The 22278-nt window shown below is 45.9% G+C and overlaps 1 protein-coding gene across 2 annotated transcripts in view; it reads left to right on the top strand.

Annotated features, from left to right (window-relative positions):
- The window catches only part of C9H12orf75 (chromosome 9 C12orf75 homolog), a 36300-nt gene that overhangs the window by 5412 nt on the left and 8610 nt on the right, over nt 1–22278 (top strand). For both annotated transcript variants that reach the window (XM_021205576.1, XM_029542510.1), the window contains exon 2: nt 9777–9801. In XM_021205576.1, coding sequence (XP_021061235.1) covers nt 9777–9801 — 25 coding nt within the window. The remainder of the gene's footprint in view (nt 1–9776; nt 9802–22278) is intronic.

Genomic DNA, 22278 nt, shown 5'->3' with positions numbered 1-22278 from the left:
GGCAGGGGCAGGGGCAGGGGCAGGGGCAGGGGCAGGGGCAGGGGCAGGGGTAGGGGCAGGTAGATCTCTGTGCTATTGAGGCTAGCCTGGGCCATATAACAAGTTCTAGGCCAGCCCAGGACTATATAGTGAGATCTTGTCTCCAAATAAATGAATAAATACTAAATAAGTGACGAAAGGAAAGGAGCGCAGATAACACAGAGGGAAAGCTGGGGAAGTGAGTCAGTTGGGCAAAGTGCTTACCTTGCAGCCTCCTAGACCTGAGTGTGGGCCTCAGAACCCGCGTCAAGAAAGCTAAGGGACTTTCACACGTTACATCCAGCAGCGGACTGAAACAGACGCAGAGACCCACAGTCAAACCTCAGGCTGGACCTAGCCCCGCCCCTCCATATTTCTAGCAGATGTGCAGTTTGGTTTTCATGTGAGTCTCCTAACAAGAGGAGGGGGTGCTGTCTCTGACTCTGTTCCCTGCCATTGGATCCCCTTCCCCTAGATGGACTGCCTGGTTGGGCCCCAAGGGGAGAGGAAGTGCTTAGTTCTGCTGGGACTTGATGATCCAGGAAGGGGTGGTACTTTCTCTTCTCTGAGGAGAAGGAGGGAGTAAAAGGGGGGGGGGTTGTAAGGGGAGGGAACTGGGGGGAGAGGAATGAGGGAGGCTGTGGTTGGGATGTGATGTGAATAAAAAAATAAGTTATGGAAAAAGAAACAAACAAACAAATAAAAAAAAAAAGAATAGAAACGTACAAAATCCCAGCATGGGGATGGGGGAAAGGAGGAGACAGTAGGATCTCTAGGGCTTTCTGGCCCCTCCAGCTTTCCGTACTTGGCCAGTCCCACCACAGAGAGATCCTGTGACTAGAGAGGAATGGCTCCTGAGGTCGACCTCTGACCTCCACGTGCACACATATGCCTGCAGTCACAGGAGGGTGTCTGCTCACATACACAGTTCATATAAGTTATCTACTATTAAGCGAGTCTTTGGTATGGAAGCTGGAAAATCCCTTTTTAATGGGAGCCAGAAATTTTAGTTAAAGCTCCACCAGGAACCTGGGGAGATGGCTCTATGGTTAGAGGGCTTGCAGGTGGATGTGTGAACTGGAACCCAAGTAAGTGCTGGGTGGGCGTGGTGGCCGCCTGAGTGGGTGTGGCAGCCACCTGTGTTGGTTCTTTCCTTCTCCACTTTATTTTTTAAGTCAAAGCTTTCCACTGAACCTGGGGCTCACTATTTTGGCCGGGGAAACCCGGGTGAGCCTTCTGTCTTTGCATAGAGTACTCTCTCACCCCCTTCTGGCCAACGGTGGGATTGCAGGCAAGCTGGTTGGCCTCATTGAACATGGTGGAGAGAGGAAAAAACTTGACCATGGGCTTCCACATGCCTGTGTATTCATGCACATATGAGCATGTATCTACACAGGCATACATGTGCACACACACATACATGAAAAAAGTCCCAGCATTCCTAGATATCTTCAATATCCCGTTTCACTGTGAAATGATTGTTTACCTCCTGGGCAGTTTCTTTAGAAGCATTTGACATGTGACATTTGCATAAGTCAGTTGTACTTTTTACCAGAGATATCTCGTGGGCAACCATCTGACCTTGATTTTATGGGCAGTTTATTGTTACGATGCTTCTGATTTTTATGTAACAGTGGTCAGGAGGGGAGGGGCTTATCAATCACCTTATTTATCAGTGTACCTGGGGAGTTAATGTAATGCTTCGGGGTCCAATTATCTAGATTAGTCATCGCTGTGTCCTCAATTAGCTAAGTAATTGTATTCCCTTTACTGTAACCACAGAGGTCCAGCCTTTCCTGGTGTCTGCAGACGGCTTGATGGTGTGGAAGTGAGGCCAAGGTGCTTAGCATTAGCCCATGCCTGGAGGGAATGATAGGAGACCTAGATGCTGTCATCAAAGTGGTCGAGTACAGCTTGCCTTGCTCTCTCCTCCTGCCCTAGGGCTGGAAAGGACTAGGACCTTCCTTCTGCTCTTGCAAGCAGAGAGCACTGCTTTCTCTCTGAAGCACATTGCTGTCTTGTCTTGTCTTTCCTTCCTTCCTTCCTTCCTTCCTTCCTTCCTTCCTTCCTTCCTTCCTTCCTTCCTTCCTTCCTTCCTTCCTTCCTTCCTTCCTTCCTTCCTTCCTTCCTTCCTTCCTTCCTGGTTTTTTTCTTTTTTTTTTGAGACAGGGTTTCTCTGTGTAACAGATCCCTGGTTGTTCTGGACTCAATTTGTAGACCAGGCTGGCCTTGAACTCATAGAGATCTGCCTGCCTCTGCCTCCCAAGTGCTGCAATTAAAGGCTTGGGCCACTACGACCAACCATTTTGGTCATTTTTATCTTGTGTTTCCCTCCCCCCAGGGAACATCCTCCTGAGACCCCCTTATATTTTATTCATATCAGTATCCTCGGCCTCTAGACCAGTTTCCAAGCTTACACAATTATATTTCAATCAATCAATCAATCAATCAATCAATCTGTTACGAATGTGTGAGTGTTTGAGTGTGTGAGTGTGCATGCATGAGTGTGTATGTGTGTGTGCGAGTGTGAATGTGTGTGTACAGCTATGGTGGTCAGATGTTGAGGCTCTTCCTCTATTGATTTCCACCTTACTTTTTATGACAGCCTCTTAATGAACCCGGGGCTGAGATTTGAACTAGACTGGCTTCTGAGAACCTCCTGGCTCTGCTCCTTAGCAAACACTGGGGTTACAGGCATGAGCTATGTGTCTGGCTTTCACTTGGGTCCTGGGGATCCAAATCCAAGTTCTTGGTCCTATAAAGCTTTCTGCCCAGACCCTCAATCTCAAAACTTTTAATGGGATTTTTTTTTTTTTTAGCTTTCTAAAAATAATTATTTGAGTGAATATGCCTGAGAAACAAATAAGAGGGAAAATGAAGTTTTAAAATGTGTGAGCACACTGTGCCTGAAGAAGTAATTGGGAAAATGAACTGAAACTGTGAACAATTAGGAAAGCCTGCTCGGCAAGAAGTGGGACCTGACTGGGTTTGAAGAATCTGTAAAAAAAGTGACTAAATAGGACACGGAAGGGTGTTTTTTGTCTGTTGACCTTTTTTAGGGTGTAAGGGGTCCAGAAATCAAGCCCAGGGCTTCATGAACGCTGAACAAGAGTTTAAAGTCCCACCTTTAGCTGGAGGGCATCTCTATTGTCCTGACAACAGAAGTGGCCTTGGGGCATGTATAGGTAGTGAGAAGCCTGGCTTAGTTGGTTCCCTTGTATTCTGAGATGGGACAGAAGTAGGAGGGCTGGGGCTGGGGTGGTGAGGAGAAGGAGAGGCATCTCAGCACTGTGAGTGTGGGGTTTGGAGCCCAAAGGAGCCGTGCTTTCCCCCTCTGTTTGTTGTGACCTTGGTCAGCCTGCTTAACCTGTCTGTGTCCTCGTGTCCTCGCCTCTAACACGGGGAAATAACAACCAGATCTTTGTAAGAGTAAAACAGTCAATGTGTCTACCCTGTTGGAAAGAGTGGCTTCCCCACTGGAAGTGCTGAGAGCCTTCACACTGCTCGTGTCCCACAAGGAAAGGCATGAGTCACTGAAAGTGTGCACTTAAGAAGGGTCAAGATTCCAAGATCCTGGAATGGAGCTTTTCAAGAGCCAAGAGTGCCCGGGCCAAGGCTAGGGCACAGTGGTCCTGATGTCAGGCCTGGAGACTGGCTGAGGAGTGACAGGGGTGGGGTGGAGGAGGAGGAATGCAGCAGGGATGGAGACTGCCTGGGGAGGGATATGGGGGGGGATGGAGGAGGGGGGATGCTGGGGGGGATGGAGACTGGCTGAGGAGGAATGCAGGGAGGTTGGAGACTGTGTGAGGAGAGATGCAGGGGGTATGGAAGAGGAAGGGAGCAAGGGGGATGGGGACTGCCTGAGGAGGGATGCAGGGGGGATGGAGGAAGAGGGATGCAGGGGGATGGAGATTGGCTGAGGAGGGATGCAGGGGAGGATGGAGACTGGCTGAGGAGTGATACAGAGGGGATGGAGGAGGAGGGATGCAGGGGGATGGAGACTGGCTGAGGAGGGATGCTGGGGGGATGGAGACTGGCTGAGGAGAGATGCAGGGGGATGCAGGAGGAGGGATGCAGGGGGGATGGAGGAGGGAGAAGGGCTGGTGAGTAAGCTGTTTGGGCTGGGTAGCAGCAAGGAGGGTGCTGCCCACTGTGAGAGTTAGCTAGGAGGTATGGGGGTCTGCACGTTCTTGGACATATACACTAGACATTCGGGGAATGGAGAGGGACTGGTTGCCTCCGTTGTCTCAGATAGGCAAGAACATAATATTTTCCCCTCATTCCTGTGATTCGTTCTCTGTCATCGAAGCTGACACTGTGACCACATGAGAGGCCCCTGATGGTGGTCCTTTGGAGTCAGTCCATCCCACCGTGAGGGACTTTCCATGGACAGCCATGGGTGAGATTACATTACAGTAGCCAGATGGTATTGTTTTACCATATCTGGCTGCCTTTGGTGTGTGTATGAGTGTGTATATGTGGTGTATATGTGTGTGCTGTGTGTTTGTGTGGTATGTGTGTGTGTGACATGTGGTATGCATGTGTGTATGCATGTATGTATGTGTATTTGTGTGTGGTATGTGTGTGTATGTGTGTGTGTGTGTGTGTGTGGTATGCATGTGTCTCTATCTATCTATCTATCTATCTATCTATCTATCTATCTATCTATCTATCTATCTATCTATCTATCTATCTATCTATCTATGGTATGTGGGTGTGTCTGGAGGCAGAGGTAGACACCAAGTATCCCACTTCATCATTCTCTACCTTATTCTAGTGAGCCTCTGGCTGAATCTGAAGCTTGCCTTGTTGTCTGAGTTAGACTGGCTGTCCAGCGAGCTGCCAACTGTCTGTCTCCAGCCCCCAATGCTGAGGTTGTAGTTGTGTGTGTGTGATCATGCGCAGCTTTCATGTGGTGCTGGGGATTGGATCTCGGGTCCACATGTGTCTGCAGCGAGCGTTCTCACCACCAGAGTCCCCTCCCCAGGCCCCCAAGCCCCACAGACTTCGTCTGTTTTCCTTTTCCTTTTTCTCTTTCTCTTTCTTTTTCTTTTTTTAACCTCTAAAGTTAAAGCGTTTAAGAAGAACCTAGAGTCAAGGAGGTTTTTCTGTGAGAGCATTAAACTCATCGACATGACTGCCTATCTCTGGGACACATTGACCTGAAATTTTTCCCTGCATTATTGGAAGAAATACAGCTTATGAATCCGTATTGTTCTTTCTGGGGGGAAAAAAAAAACCCCGAACCCCAAGCCATCATTTGAACAAATGAGTGGTTGTTTTCCTTCTTTTGACCAAATTGAGACTATGATTAGGTTTAGTACCATGACTGGTCAGAGGAACCAGTGTGAAGTGTTAAAATGAAGGAGGATTGCTTTTTTTCTCTGTGTGTTTACACAGCTCTCAGCAGGATTTGTCTTTTGGAAAACAGCGAGACATTCTGTCTGTCTTTATTGTTTCCCATAAGCATCAAAGTTATTTAGCTTTCTGATTGCTTATACTTGAAGGAGAGTGCCTTGTGAAGATGCACTAGATTTTTTTTTTCTAATATGAAAATGCATGCTATTTTTCTTTAGAAGGGAAAGGGGCTGGATCTTAGCTTGGGTGTGGCTGAAAGGTAAACCTCTTGGGCTGGGCTTGGTTAGTGGTAGACATCATGGATTGGGTGTGGCTCAGAGGTAAACCTCTTGGTCAGGGTGTGGCTCAGAGGTAGACCCCTTGGGCTGGGTGTGGCTCGTTGGTAGACATCTTGGATTGGGTGTGGCTCGTTGGTAGACTTATTGGATTGGGTGTGGCTCAGAGGTAGACTTCTTGGCTGTGGTGTTCAGTGGTAGCACTTCTGCCTGGCATGCATATGTTCTGGTTTTGAGGAGGGAATTCTCTTGGCTTGTGTGTGTAACCTCTCATATTAACCAGTGTGTGAATTTGAACAATTCTAAGAACGTTCTGGGCAGCCTGGCTCATTCTTCATACTCACTCTGTATGGAGGAGCATCTGTCTAGGGGATTCTTTCTTCTAGCTACCATGGAAGCTACCTGGGTAAGGTGGTGTCTTGCATTTAATTGGCTTGGTGGGTTTGTTTGTGTTCCTGGAATGTGAGACATGTCACCGAGAAGGTATTATTCCCAAATATGAATTTTACCGTGTGTGGTTGTTGAATATACTTGGCTCGCAGGGCATGGTACAGTTAGGAGGTGGGGCCTTGTTGGAGAAAGTGTGTCACTGTGGGGGTGGGCTTTGAAGCCCCACCCAGTGAGGAAGAGTCAGTTTCTCCTGGCTGCAGTCAGATCAAAGTGTAGAACTCTCAGCTCCTCCTGCACTATGCCTGCCCGGATGCTGCCATGCTCCCTCCTAGATGATAATGGACTGAACCTCTGAACCTGTAAGCCAACCCCAGTTAAATGTTGTTCTTATAAGAGTTGCCTTGGTCATGGTGTCTGTTCACAGCAGTAAAACCCTAACAAAGGCACCATGAGTTTCTTTTTAAAAGCGAAGTAATTAATCAACTAATTAATTTAGTGGTGGTGGTAATTGAACCAGGCCCTCGTTTATGCCAGGCAAGTGATCTAACACAAAGCTGGGTACCCTCAACCAGTAGAATTTTAAAACATTTGCCACCCCCACCCCCACACCGTGTGTGTGTGTGTGTGTGTGTGTGTGTGTCTGTATGTGTGTGTGTGTGTGTGTGTGTGTGTGCGCGCGCGCACACGCGCCTTAGCATGCTTGTGGAGGTCAGAATACAGATTATTGGCGTGAGTTCCGTCTTTCAACCATGTGGGTCCTTAGATACAATTGAGGTCATCAGCCTTGGCTGCAGGCATCTTACCCCCACCCCCATCCCTGAGCCACCTTGCTGGCTCTGGAAGTGCGTTTTAAGGTGAGGAAGGACAGGAGTGAGGTGGAATCATATTGAGTGGTCATCCTTTAAAAGCTGTCTCCATCCCCCATGCGTGAATGTTCCCCCTTTCAGACATATAGACAGCCAAGTGAGGGATTTCCTGGCAAGGAGATGATACTAGATGGTCTGATTGGGTCCTCAATCTAGTAAGAAGTACGAAGTATGCTTGCCACCACACATGAAATCCCAATGGTTTTAAGAACTAAAGGAGAAGATAAAGCAAATTGGTACTCCAATACCAGATTTTATATATATATATAAAATTTGGTTTGGTTGAGTTTGCAGTGCATTTTTATGTGGCAAACTTTTGATTTCAAGAACTCATGGATACAGTAATGAAATTGTTCCTAAGTGTAGAGTAGAAGGTAAAAACAATTCTGGTAAACTTGTGGGAACAGCTCACAGCATGTTTAAGTCTTAAAGGTAGTGACCTTCAGAAAGAAACGGGCTTTTCTGTAGGTTACAATTTCCTTTCCATAAAAGACAGACTTTCCCTCCATTTCTTTAAAAAATGATTTTAAAGATCATGGTGTTTATTTTATGTGTTTGAGTGTGTGTGTGTGTGTGTGTGTGTGTGTGTGTGTGTGTGTTCACTGTGCTCACCTGGTGCCCTCTAAGGTCACAAGGGAGGTATGGGCTCTCCAGGAACTGGAGTTAAGGATGTTTGTGTACCATCATGTGGATGCTGACTGGGAACAGGGTCCCCTACAACAGCAGCAAGTGATCTTAACCACCAAGCCATCTCTCCAGCCTCTCCCTCTGTCTCTTGTGTCTTTTAAGGCCCATGACATTAACTCACAAATGCTGTTTAAACAGGGAAGAGGCAGTCTGTCAGAAAATGAAGGTTTCTGTTGAATAAATTATAAACCAAATTTATACAGTTTAGAGCAAATGGGGTTTTTATTTTTTTGCCACTCTGAATAATTCCGGTCAAAGCATTTTTGGTATAAATTAGATTAGAAATCTTGATCCCATTTATTGTAATTAAACAAAACATGGTTAAAATGCTGCAGGGAGGTCAGACACACACACACACACACACACACACACACATATTATCGTTTTATGATCTGACCCTTTTTCAAGATAGAGTGGTCTAAAATTTCACATTTATGTACTTATGTACTCTGATATTTTTGCCACAGATTTCCAAACATTACACAGTTATCTTAAGGAAAAAAAAAAATCTCTGAAAAGAAGGAGTCCCAGTCTACCCAAGTTGTTAGCTGACCGTCTTACCTGGTTGACCGTCTTACCTGGTTCCTCAGTGGCAATTCCTTCTGAAAAGGAGGTTCAATTGCTCTACAACCCTGCCTGCACCTGGGGTGAAGTGTGGTTAGATCCTTCCTCTCACCCCAGCCACAGCTACTAAACACACACACACACACACACACACACACACACACACACACAGGCACACGCACGTGCACACACACACAGAGGCACACGTGCACACACACACACACACAAACACATGCACATGGGCACACCGACTGTTTTCCAATAAGGCATAGCTATAAGGAGATGCAGACTTTGGGAAGGTGACACCACCCAGTCCCGCTGAGCCTGCTTGGATGTGTGCACACAGTGAGTCCAGCAGGCAGAGAGGCTCTAATGGCACCTAGAGCCTGGTGCAATCAGGGTGAGGGGGCTGAGACTTCCTGATGGCTGATGGAAGTGAGTGCCGATTACACAACATGCTGCTGCTGTTTTGTTTTTTTTTTTTTTTTTTTTTAGAACTTGGCTACTATGCTTTGCCTTCCAAGCCTGCTCTGTCTGCGCAGGGTGCACCCATTCTCTAGACACCGGAACATAACGATTTGATGGCTGTTAGACAAACACTGGAGAGAGGACTGCCCTGGAGACCGTGTTGCCTTCCGGTTCTGGGCTGAGCCTGCTGCACCATCCCTGGGATGCAGCATTAGGCTTTGGGATGCCCCTATCTGTGATTGCTCCACATGCTTCTCAGGAACTGTGGCCTCAAGATGGGTTTTCTGTATTAGAGACTCTGCAAATCAAAGTTTCTCCCACCTCTGTATCTTCCCATCCCCACCACACAAGGAACAAGAACCCACTCCCTCTCCAGCTTCCCGTGAATGAAACTAAGAATATTGTTTCATTCTGGTCTTTCTTCTAGATCCTCTGCTTGTTTCAACTCCGAAAACTACTCTTTTTTTTGAGGCACTGATTGTTTATTCTTTATTCGTACTATCAAAAAAAAAAAAATCTTCCTGCTGTGTTTTTTTTTTTAATTTAATTTTAGGTGTTTTGTATATTTAATTTTAGGGTGGTATAAAGGATTTTAAATTCCACAGTGTCTGTCTCTGCCTGCTTGACTCCCTGCCTGCCTGCCTGCCTGCATGTGCACAGACACACGCGTGCACACACTTTATGGAGGGAAAAGAACTGGCGTTCAGCCTGGTCGAGTCCTATGGCGTTCGGTGTCTTCTCCTTGATTACTCACCTGCTTCCTAAGCATGTCTTCCCTCCTTTCTCTGGAACACTGTGACCATTTTCGTTTTCTTTGAGAAGGGACAGTCTTTTTGCCCTTGTTTGATTCCAGAGGGGAAATGAGGTTTCACATGGTATAGGATGGCATAATGTCTTAGCTAATAAAGGTAGGAGCCACACCCCAAGGCTTTCAGATAGAGGTGGACCCAGGACACAGAAGATCTGTGAAGAGCCATAGGCTGTGTTTGGTCTGTGGTGGTCAGGGGAAGGGGCTAGACTCGAGAGAAAATAGACTCAGAGTGTGTGCACACGCATATTCCATTTAGTAATTTCCAATCCGTTTAGGTATTGGGTATAGTTTTTATAGGAACGATCACGCCAACACAAATGTTTTTCTTTTCTCCCCTAGGTCCAACAGGAGCAGTTAAAGACACGTGAGTACTTGGCATTTTGGTGTTATTACCTCTGTCTCTGAGAAAAGCTGTTTTTTGTGGTTCTGACTTTCAGGAGTCTAGGCGTGGCTGACAAGACACAGGAGACTTTCTGTGCTGTGTGCTTGTAAATGCTACCATTTGATTGACAGCTAAGCTACTATGTGAAGGATGTTACCACTTGCAACTTTTCCTGTTAGCCCTTCAGTTACCCTGGCATGCTAGCTTAGAGTGTTTAATAAGAATCTGTTTCTCTTTCCACCCCAACCTATGCAGAGATTGAGTTAGCGACAGTGGTCATAGGGGAGCCTGACACGTGGGGTCTGGGACCCTTCCGTGTCTCAAAGCTATCCAGGGAGAAGCTAGAGTTGAGCCTTTACTTCAGCGAACACTCATTTGTTTCTGTGGCAATAACTCGATATTCCTAGATACTCAGGGGAATGGCGTGGGCATTTTCTGCAGCATGAGGGGATCTTCCTGAATGTCATGTGTTGGAAAGTCAACCCCAGACCACTCTGTTGATACTTTGAGCTTTTTGGAGGTAATCAGGGTTCATGGGGTCATGATGGTAGAATTCCCATGATGGCGTTAGCAGATTCCTAAGAAGGGGAAAAGAGACCAGCCAAGTATGTTTGCTTATGTCCCCATGTCCTCTGCCGTATGCTGGCACAGCACGAAGACCCCTAGCAGACGATGAGTGTGTGCGCATTGGTCTTCACAGCCTCCAGAACCACAACCCAAATATACTTCTATCCGTTGCCGATTCCCCAGTGTCAGGTGTTTTGTTATAGCCGTAGAAACTGTATCAAGACATCCTTCCTTATAACCCATGGTGAACTGAACTGTAGCCTGAGGATTTCCTAATCAGACATCTCTACAGGCGATTTCCTATGCTCAGGGATGTCGCCTGTGTCTCAATGCCATCCCTCTGCGTTCTATCTGTAATCTCGATCTAATAAGGCCTGTATAGGAGCCCACGATCTCAGGGGTTTCTAGTCACTGAACTGTGGTAGTTTGACTTCTGTTGCTGTGATAAAATACCCCGATAAAAACAGTGTCTAGGAGAAAGGGAAGATATGGCCACAGGAGAGGACGGCAGGCCGTTGGAACTGGAACCTGCCTGATCACATTGCATCAGCTCTCAGGAAGTAGAACAGGAAGTGAGCGGGAGGGCACAACGCCCCAGGCTGGCGTTTCCTCCAGTGAGGCTCCACCTCCTAAAAGTTCCTCAACCTTCCTAAATAGCAGCCAGTTAGGGACCTCGTGTGCAAACACGTGGACCTCTCGGGGACACTTCCGCGCATCACATTCAGACAGTAACCGTGGAGGTTAGGATGAACCCTTTCTGTCCCCCATTAGTTAGATGCTGGGGCCATACGGTAGAGAGCATGAAAAAAATTTGGCACTTATTTGGCGAGGCTTTCTGGGGAGAGCGAGGGCTGCATCCAAAGTGGTCAACTTAGATTGGGTGGGGGACGGGGTGCCTTTGGTTTATATCACGGTTGGGTAATGGGTTAGGGCAAGGTATCTTCCACAAGGATGGGGCTGGACCTTGGGGAAGGCAGGCTTTTATACAGCTTGTGTGGATATCAGGCTGAAGTGGGAGTGGGGAGGAGCTGAGCGCTGTCAGTGCTCCAGTGTTAAAAATAGAATCAGACTCTTTTTTTTTTTTTTCTTTTAAGTCACAAAGAAGAATTCAGAGAAGACTACAGTGTTGTAAAGTTTTCAGGGAATTAAATAACCATTTCAAGTGACAGTTTTGGGGACAAAAGCAGTAATCACTTGCTCCAAATTCCTGATGTAGCTCTTGAGTTTCCAGTGGTTTCTGGAATGGCTTTGACCACACTTCTGCCCTTGTAAACTGTGTATTAAATGAAGTGGCAGTCCTAAGTGGCATTTATTATTATAAAGTAAAATACTTTAAACTGAAAACTGTTGAGGACGCTGGATGTCCTGCAGTATGAGATAGAGAGCCAAAATGTAGTTTTGGTTTTTATTTTAGCTTGACAGGTTATTCTCTTTTTTTAAAAAAATGGATATTTTATTTATTTACATATCAATTGTTATCCCCTTTCCTGGTCTTCCCTCTGTAAACGGTGGGTATACATGTGTGTATGTGTGTATGTATGCACACACATGACGATGCACAAGTGCCAGTCTGAATACAACCTGTAGTAGCTCGTTCTCTCCTTGTACCATGTCAACCTTGAGGATCAAACTCAGGTCATCAGGTTTGTCTGCAAGCACCTTTACCCACTGAGCCATCTCGCTGACCCAAGAGTCCTTAGGTTAAAAAATTAAATAAGCGCTCCTATCTCACGAGTGAGCCAATTTCTTTTATCTTTAACATGTGGAAAAGTTCGATGAGGTTGAAAAATAAATTTCTTCAAAATGTATTAGGATTGTGTCTGGGGTGCTAACTCCTGGGATTATGTGGGTGGGCAAGATGGCTCGGTGAGTAAAGGTGCTTGCAGGCAAACCTCATGACCCTGGTGTGATCCTCAGGGCTGACTTGGAACATGGAAAGGACAAGCTACTACATATGGGGGAGGAAGGAGGCACTGAGGTGCTAGGAAGTTGGAGCCACAAAGGGAGGCTATCCAGGTGGGGCCCTGGGAAGGGGAGGGCCCGCATAACCAGGCTGTGGTAGCTGCATTCACTGTGTTGAATGGGGAAGGAAGAGAAGGGGCCAGGAGGAGAGTGCCAGTCTCTGACTTGAGCCAAGGATGGGGATGGTGGATGCTCTGAAGAGGACGATGCGCTGGCTTGGCCATCACCACATCCCTCCCCTGGGGACGGTGGTTGCAGCTGAGCGTACAGAGTAATACTGAGTCAAACTGAAAGGAGAAACGCGTTAAAAATGCCTATTATCTACTCTAGAAGAGAATTAAGAGTAGAGAATGCCAGAATGGATGTTTGCAGGCCTGAAATACCAGCTACTGGAGCAGCTGAGGCAGAGGGATAGCAAGTTCAAGGCCAGCCTGGGCAAGTTAGTGAGAACCAGCCTCAAAACAAACAAACAAACAAACAAGCAAGTTGAGGCTGTAGTTTCCTGTTAAATAGTTCCTCACATGCATGAAGCTTCAGTCCTGGTGCCACCAAAACAAAAACAAAAAAAAGCAGAAAGATCATGAAAAATTGGAAAACACAGAATATCATTATCATGATGTTGGTTTTCTGAGACTGGGTTTCTCTGTGTAGCCCTGGCTGTCCTAGAACTTGCTCTGTAGACCAGGCTGGCCTCGAACTCAGAAATCCTCCTGCCTCTGCTTCCTGAGTGTGGGATTAAAGTTGAGCGTCACTACTGCTCAGCTAAAAATACTATTTTTGTTTTTTTTTTTTAAGAGAACGAAATCAGCTGTGATCTGACTACCAGAGGCAGTGGAACAGTTAAACAGTTTTTTTTTTAGCGTTTCTGCCCGATTGTAGTCGTGTGTGCCTTTTGATGTGGAGGTTGTCTAATGCTAAGGGAGAGAGTAATTGATAGAAGTAGACCCTAGAACAGGTTTGAGGGGTTAAAACACAACCCCCCGAAATGTGGGGGCCTGGGTGAAGGGCGTCTAGTTAATCTCCCTGAAGCAGACCTGCGTATGGATGTAAGCTCTGTACCGGCTCCGGGCCTCCATAAATCATGGCGCAATGACAGAGAGCACGTACTTGTAATTCATTTGGCTGATTTACACAGTCTTTGCAAAGATCAAATGTACTTTTTTCTTTTAATTTCAGTGAATTTTCTGAGCTTCTTGGCACCAGTAAGTTGTGTAGGGGTATTTTGGTTTGCCGTGGTGAACCAAACTTTGTTCATTTTGAAACAAACAAACTAACTAACTAACAAAGGAATCCATTGACAGTGTTGGTGGAAAGGCCCCCGCGGTTTGGCCCTAGTCACAGCTAGATGCAGTGATCAGACCCAGGAAGCAGCTCCTCCCAGCTCACCTGTTGCAGACAGCTGTCCCAGGTCATGGTGGAGGTGGCCACTCAGTGCCTATTAGCTTAGTCACCTTGGGAACAGACTGCTTTCCTTTAGTTTCATCGGGGACCCCCAGCAAGGTCCCCTCTCCCACAGTGAGATCAATTTGCCTGTTCTGAATATGGAATTCTCATTGGCCAAGGCCAGGTCATGTGCTTGATTTGGGAACCAATCATATAGCCTCATTTAGCCACATGGTCAAGGCTGGGTGCGTGGTGGTTTCCCTAATGAAATTTGGTGGTGTGGAAAGGGGGGGCAGTTAAACGTTAGGGTCAACTTCGTCTCACTATCAGTCACTTTTCATATTTTAAAAATATTGATTAAAGCATGGTGGTGGTGAAACACACCTTTAATCCCAGCACTCGGGAGGACACAGGAGGATCTCTGAGTTCAAGACTGTCCTGGTCTACAGAGTTCCAGGACAGCCTTGGTCACGCAGAGAACTCTTATCTTGAAAAACAAAACAAATAATATACACAAAACAATATACACACATAGTATGTGTTTATTAGTGCACATATTAATTACGTAAAATGTTTCCTTATGACACTTTCATACATGTATATGATATATTTTGAAAATATTCATCTCCTATTCCCTGTGTAAGAACCTAAGAATTTTGATTTTTAAAGATTAAGCACTATTTATGAGAATATGAATATGTTTCAAAGAAGACACTATTAAATAAGTTAACTCAAATTTAATGTTTGTCTTTGAAAACAAAGCAAGAAAAATCATAGCCTTCAGGTTTAAACAAGATAATTCAAATACTTCTTTCACTTAAAACTTGGAGTGACATTTCATTAGGATTCTTTATTTATTTATTTTTGACAAAACTATTTTATTGCCATAAAAGGTAATGAATGGAGAGAAAAATATCCAGAAAAACACATTGACAAGCAACCTTAAAAAATAAATTGTGAATATCCAATCTTGATTTGTGTTTTATGCCCTGTGTGTGTGTGTGTGTGTGGGTGTGTGTGTGTGGTGCATGCACGTGAGTGTGCAGGTATACACACCTGTGTTTACACATAGAGGTCAGAGCAAGATCTCAGGTGTCCTCCATTGCTGTCTGCTTTCTGCCTTGAGACAGTGTCTGTCACTGTTGTGTTAGGCTGGCTGGCCAGCCTGCAAGCTCTCAGGACCAGCTTGTCCCCACTTGCCAGTGCGGGGTCCCAGAGCCATGTCTAGGTTTTACATGGGTGCTGGTGGTTCAAACTCTGGTCCTCATGGTTGAAGGCTGACATCTTAATGTCAATCTCTGGCTTCTTTACGAGTGCCCGTGGGCAAATGCACCTGTACCCATGAACGCACGCGCGCACACACACACACACACACACACACACTGTAGTTGTTTTGTGTGATAGCTATTTGTAGTTGTAACTTGACTACCTCTGAAATGAACTAAAACGCCAAAATGGAGGTCACAGCTGTGAGAAAATTTTGCTTAATTTGAAGTGGGAAGAGTGACTTCTAATCTGCATCTCTGAGGCAGGAGGACATGCCTTCCTCTGCGCTGAGAAAACACATGATTTTCATTTGCATCTTGAGGTGGGAAGACACACTTTTAACCCACATCATTTGAGCTGAGGAAACTCACCTCTGGACTGGGCCACACCTTCTGCTGGAAGCCTGCAGAAGGGCCTGGAAGAAGGGAGCTTTGGCTCTTTGCCTGCTTGATCTGATCTTGCTAGCAAGTCCATTCCTTCACTGGCATTGAAGCCTACGTCTTCAGGATTCCAGTGTCTACTGAAGACTGGCCGAGACGTCCAGCCTCATGGGCTGAGCAACTACTGCATTCTTCGGACTTTTTTTCATAGCTATTATTGGATTAGCTGATCACAGCCTATAAGTCATTTTACTAAATAATATATATATATATATATATATATATATATATATATATATATATATTTATATATACACACTTATATACACTTATATATAAGTTCTGCCTATAAGATAGGCAGATATCAAATATTAGTCGAGATTAAATTCATTATGGAAAAATGTAAAACCATATCCGCCTCAGAGTTATAAGCATTTGTATTCATCTTTAATAAATACTAAAGTTACATGCACATCAAATATTGTTTTTAGGTACACTTACTTATTATCAGTAAATGTTTGGTTTGTGTATTTATTTTACGTACCAAGAGTTGTGTGGAACCTTCTAGGGAGAAAAGAGGTTGGGAGGTAACACATGGCCTCATATGCATTGCTCTGGTGAATGGTAGCCATAATTACTGATGGCTTAATTAATTCTGCCATGAATTCCTGAGGTCAGAAGGCACTGCAGCATGTGGAAGGCCTGACTGAGTGGAAGCCGTAGTTCTCATTGCTTGTCATGATTGGGTTTTCTGAAGGTAGGACCCAGGGGAGTAGGAATGGGAAAGGAGAGAGAGAAAGCAGGGTGGGAGGGGTGGAGAGGGGCCAGCAGTGCCTAGCAAATGTCGGCTGGTAAGACAAACCAGGGAGGAAAGGAAGAGGGCTGATGCATGGGACAAATGGGAGAGGGGATGTGACCTGAGAAGGCAAAACAGACAGCATGTGCTAGGTAAGGTCAGGGAAGGCATGGTTTTCTCCCCTTTTTATTCCAAAATGTCACAGGTGAAGTAGTTTCCTGATCTAAGTCCCATAGAGCAGCAATGAGGTCATGTTACCAGTGTCACAGGACAGATGTGATCCCTGGGACTTGATGGGTTTCTGTTGCTGTGATAAAATACCATGACCAAAAGCTACCCAGGGAGCAAAGCCATGTCTTCTTATGGCTCTCTGGTCACACCCCATCACTGAGAGAAGTCTGAGCAGGAAGTTAAGGCAGGAACCTGGAGGCAGAAACTGAAGCAGAGGCCATGGGGGATCGCTGCTAACAAGCTTGCTCCTCATGGCTTGCTCAGCCTGCTTTCTTATACCACCCAGGACCACGCGCTCTGAGGGTGGGATGGGGGTGCAAGGTAGTTCCTCCCACAGCAGGTGGGAACTCCTGCTTCAATTATGAGTCAAGAAAATGCCCCCACAGGCTTGTCCACTGGCCAGTCTGGTGGGGACATAGTCGGAGTTGAGGGTGACTCTTTTCAAATGACTCTAGCTTGGGTCAAGTTGACCAAACACTAGGAGGCACAACAGTGTCCCGCCATTCTCCATAAAAGTGTAAATTTATTTGTCATTTTAAAAAATAATTAAAAACTCCATGGTTTATGTTATAGCGAGAGAGAGAGAGAGAGAGAGAGAGAGAGAGAGAGAGAGAGAGAGAGAGAGAGAGAAAAGGAAGAACAGAGGTGCTCAAACTGTAAGACAAGAGGTTGAATGGATGGTGTTCATGGGTTTAAAGCTGGTGATGGAGATACTTTGGGTAAGAGCCAAGATCTTTAGTGCTTTTGGAGTTTTTATAGCAGGGGCAAGCCTCCAAAGAGGAGAGTTTCTGAGAGTCGATGGAATGTGCCCTGTATGCAGCACAGTGGGGAGCATAGGAGCACACTGGCTCCATTCCCCTGTTTGGAGATGCTGGGATTTTTGATGACAAGCTGTGTGTCTTTGATGCTTTGAGCAGAATTGGTTTTACAGGGGAAAAGACAAGGTTTCTGAAGGTCAGGTGGCAGCATATTCCTGCCTTGATTGTAGCAGTTCCTAGCTCTACCCCTGGCTGGAGAGAATGTTGGAGACACCAGTGGAAAGGGATACAATGTAGTCCTTCATCTCTAGCCGCTGTGCAGAAGTTGAAAGTACCTGCTTTGAAATCGATGGTCCTTGTGCTCTTCAGGAAAAAAAAAAATGCGGCAGTTCTGGGTCAAGGGGCTCAACCAGGTACTGGGTCAAGGGGCTCGACCAGGTACTGGGTCAAGGGGCTTGTCCAGGTAAAGAGCGAGAATTTGAGCGTCTGGGAGAGGGTTTGAAATTTTGAACAAATGAATCAGATAGCAGAAGAGTAATTGAGTTGGAAATCATACTATAACTGTTTGGTAGATTTGGTCTGAACCACAGTATTGGTTACATTTCTCCCGACTGCAACAAAACCCCGGACATAAATAGCTGCAAGGAAAGACTGATTTTGGCTGAGCTTCAGGCCCTCATGGGCAGAAGGCCATGGCAGAAGGAGGGTGGGGGAGAGCCTCTTCATATCCCCAGGAAGCAGGGACCTCCTTCCCCCAACTAGCCTTACCTCTTAAAGTTTCCACAGCCTCCAGAAATTGCGCCACCAGTCAGGACAGGGCAGGACAGGGAACAGGTGTTTAAAACCCAAACCTGTGGGGGGGGAGGGGAATAATTTCAGACTCAAACCATAGCACTGCTCTGAGGAGCTGGAGGCCCCGTTAAAAAATTCTAAAGGAAGTGAAATGATTAGGTTTACACATGGAGAATTATTCTATAATAATAACAAGTATGATTTGGAAGCAAATATATTGTTAATTAATAAGCCTGTTCCAGCTGGGTGGTGATTCATGCCTCCACCACCATGCTCCAGAAGTAGCAGAGGCAGAGAGTTTGAGGCTAGCCTGGGCTACCATGTGAGACTTTGTCTAAAACAAAGAAAGAAACAAATAATATCACCCCCCAAAAAACCTCCCTTGCAATGAAACAAAAACCTATTTCAAAAGATTATCATAAAAAATAAAATATAGACAAGAGGATGGAGTGCTGAATCTGGCAGCTTCCAGATTAAATTTGTACTGTTTACACATTGAGCCTCCTGGGTGGCACCCTGGCACGGATGGGGCAGGCGCAGGCACTGGGTTGTTTTTCTGCTTCTCAGAGTGGCTCTGTAAGAAGAGCTTTATATTTAGAACATTTTTTTTCTCCTGATGAGTAAGTAAAAGGTATTATGATTTTGCCACGTAAATGTTTGTTCTGGGAGGTGTGGGGAGGCGAGAACCTTCTAGGTTTAAGGCAAACTGAAGCTGGGAGAAATTAGAAAGCGTTCATTGGAACAGCGGCTGCGTCTAGTGGTTTGCTGTCAGTATTTGTTTTGGAACATGACATGGTTTTGTGATTCTAACCCTCAAAGGGTTATTTGGTCATTTAGGGTGGCTTGTTCAACCCCATAGCTGAGAAAATATAATGATGATGATATATTGATTACCCCATAGTATTGGTGAAAAAAAATGATGTGTGTACACACATACATAGTTCTTGGATTGAACCTAGGACTTTACATGTCCTAGGGAAGCTAAGTTATAGCTCAACCCCTCTTCTCATTTTTAATTTTGAGACAGTGTCCTATTAAGTAGCCCAGGCTGGACTTGAACTGGTAATCCTTAAGCCTCAGCTTCTCTTTTGAGTAGCCAGGATCACATGGCCTGCTTATAGTTTATATTGGATGGATTAATGTTAAATAAGTTTTTTGTTTTGTCAACGTGCTAGTTGTTGATAGAATGAGAACCATAATGTAAAATAATTGAAAGATTTTTGTTGTATAGGTGGTTATTTTGAAGTGATCATGTACAAAATGCAGTATTGAAAAGCTGGGTGGAGAGCCCACCCTTTGTTGAGCAACCACAGGCTGTGGTCAGTTGGGAAGTGGTTCATCTTCTACAGGCCAGACTTAAAAGCAAATAGAGCTTATTTATGACTCAGAGGACATTCAGTATCTGGTCCACTTAGGAAAGTCTACAAGGTGAGGATGAAGCAGAAATGTGTCTAATTATCTGCAGCCTCTGGATCAATGTGTGATTGACTCAGAGATGGTGAAGAACGTCATGCTGGTTTTGGCAAGCTCACAGGAAGTAGCTGCAGGTGGATCAATAGGTACCGTCTATCATCTTAGATGCGATGATGACCTTGGTACTTGTGTGTTCTCAGATACTCCCCTCTCTGGGTCACTCTCTCTCTCTTTCCCTAAAAGGCACCCTACTCTGCTGAATCATGTCTCACCCATAAACGATATGCCCACAAGCCCAAGACATTGACAGCGGGAGGGGTTTTAGTCACAGCGGGCTGCCTTCAGTAATACCTGTTTTTGCAAACATTCTCCTTGACGTTGTGACCAGAGTTCTTGGGGTTTGCAGTCTCAATCTTGGAGATTATTATACTCAGTGGGTGGCTTTAACCTTGACATCTTTTTCCTCGAAAACCTGTTCTTTGGCGAAAGGAGCTAAGTCTTTGCTAACAAAGACAGACCTCATTTCAATGACCTTCTCAGTGTGGTTTATAAACTTGCTTCTTAATGGTTAATGGCTGATTCTTTGGAAAGATTTCTGTGGTTTAGAACTTTTTAAACATGCCTCATAAAATGATTAGCAATATTTCACTCATATATTTTTTTTAAATATTAAACCACATCTCACGTAGTTTTCAAACGGTGGGGATGACCAAAAAAGAGACACAATCTTGATACCAGGAGGAGTCCTGCCCCCTCTGAGAAAGACAAGTGAGTCACACACATTATTCTTCAGCTTACTGGTTGATGTGCCACTATGGAATGAAGCGGCGTCTCCTTAAAACTCATGCCGAGCTCTCGGCGTTTCTGCTCTTGAGACCACAGAGCTGAGTCTTCCTGGGTGCCGCTGTGGAATCACAGTCAACGCAGCTCATGGTTCCAGTCCCGTCCCCTGGCTCCCCGCTTTCTCTTGCTAACTGGCCTCTCCATGTATTGGCTTTGAAGCATTCATGACCAATAATAGATAACTTGAATTTGTATCCTTAGTCAGCCCACGGGTGATGAGCTCCATTCAAATATTCACCTTTCTGGGCCTTTAACATTACTTAAAGATGGCAGGTGAGACGACCTGCTGATGAAGGCACACTGGTCACTGTGGCTGAGGACCCGCGTCTGGTCTCGGGGACCCACATGGTAGAGGGAGAGAACTGTCTCCTGTAAGTTGTCCCCTGACCTCTTGAGCACACCAGGACATGTATGTGCACATATACACACACATAAATAAAAAGGCAATAATTTTTTTTTCTAAGTCCTTAAAGGACTTCCCTCCCGGACCCCGACCATCTCTCCTTCCTCCCTCTGCACTTAGCTGTCCGTGGGAGAGAGCAGTCAAGGCAGGCTTGTTGCATACAGTCAGTAAGCCATGTTAGTTGGGAATGTGGCATACCCAGTGGAGACATGCTATGTAGTGTGGAAAGCCCTGCAAAGCTCTGGGTTAAATCAGAAGTATGAAAACCCCAACCCCCAAAATCTACCACCACAGACAAACACGAGCTCCCAAACACTGTTTCGTGGGCGGGCTTTAGATGGAGTTCGGCGCTGCAGCGGTGTCTCGAAGCCGTTTGGGCTCTGGTTAGGTAAGAGACAGCTGTTGTAGCCTTTCCGATTTTTTTTTTTTTTTTTTTTTATCCTCTCTCAAGAGTGCTAGACGGGTCTAAGCTAGAACGTGAAATTAACGAGGGAGAGCTGGTTTTCTCGCTCCATGTTGCCAGCCAGCAGCTTCTCTTCTCTGGCAGGGCTTTAAGCACCTGTAACTCCTAATGGGAAGTGTCTACCTGGGTCCCTCACCTGGCGGGGCTGGCCTGGCTTGGGGTGCTTAGCCGCTGCTCGAATGTACTTAGACTTCCTAGATTTAAAGATGCCACATTGGCTAGAGAGCCACAGAGGTGGGAGGGGCTGAGACCCCAAACTAAGAATGGATCTGTGAGCTCCTCAGGCCAAGCACACGGGAATAGGCACTGGGGGTTCACAGTCACCCTAAATGGTGAAGCCTGGAGAACACGTGTGGGAATGAAGTCTTAGGATATACAACTACATAGGAAAAGGTGTGCCAGAACTAGATTTGGCTTATTAACCCCGATGTGATTAACAGCATCCCGACCGGGTAAATTTAGAATTTAATGCTACCACTTTCAGTTAGCCTGGCTATCAAAACCAAGACCCTGGGCAGGGAGGCTCCTGCTGGGGTTGCTCCAGGTCTCTCCATTATCACTTGGGGGGGGGGGAGGGTCTGCAGAACAGAGCCTGTCACTAAGGTGAAGGAAGAGGTGGGGGAGGTACGTGAGCAAGGGGAGGGGCTCCAGGAAGCTCTGGGACAGGAGAGCTTATAGACAGGAGAGTGTGTCGCTGAAGGCCGTGGTGGTGTCCCAGAGGAGCTGTCCATAACAGGTAGAACTTAACCTCCAGGTCAGTGTGAAAGCTTAATAACGGGCGTCACAGTGGTAAGGAACCACGAAGATGCTGTAACCTGGAGCAAGCTTTGGTGTCAGCTAGTTCACCAATGGCTTCCAGGGATTAATTAGGAGCACAGCCTTCTAAATGCTAACTATCTCTGTCTCTCTCTAGATATATTTATTTATTTTTATGATAGTTAGTCATAACAACAACAACAACACCCCAAAAACCCCTCCTGTGGACCAGAAGCCCAATAAAGGTCACCACAACAGGAGAGGCAGAACCCTTGATCTCAGTCTTCAGACCCAAGTTAGAGCATCGTCCTGGTGAAGGGAAGGCCAGCTCGCTTCGAGGAAGCCTTCAGCACTGCTGGAGGATGCCCGCCCGGGAGAAGTGCCTCTGAGTCTCTCTCTCTCTCTCTCTCTCTCTCTCTCTCTCTCTCTCTCTCTCTCTCTCTCTC

Source organism: Mus pahari, chromosome 9, assembly GCF_900095145.1.
Source record: "Mus pahari chromosome 9, PAHARI_EIJ_v1.1, whole genome shotgun sequence".
NCBI classification, from domain to species: domain Eukaryota; kingdom Metazoa; phylum Chordata; class Mammalia; order Rodentia; family Muridae; genus Mus; species Mus pahari.
This window is presented reverse-complemented; position numbering and strand designations above follow the sequence as displayed.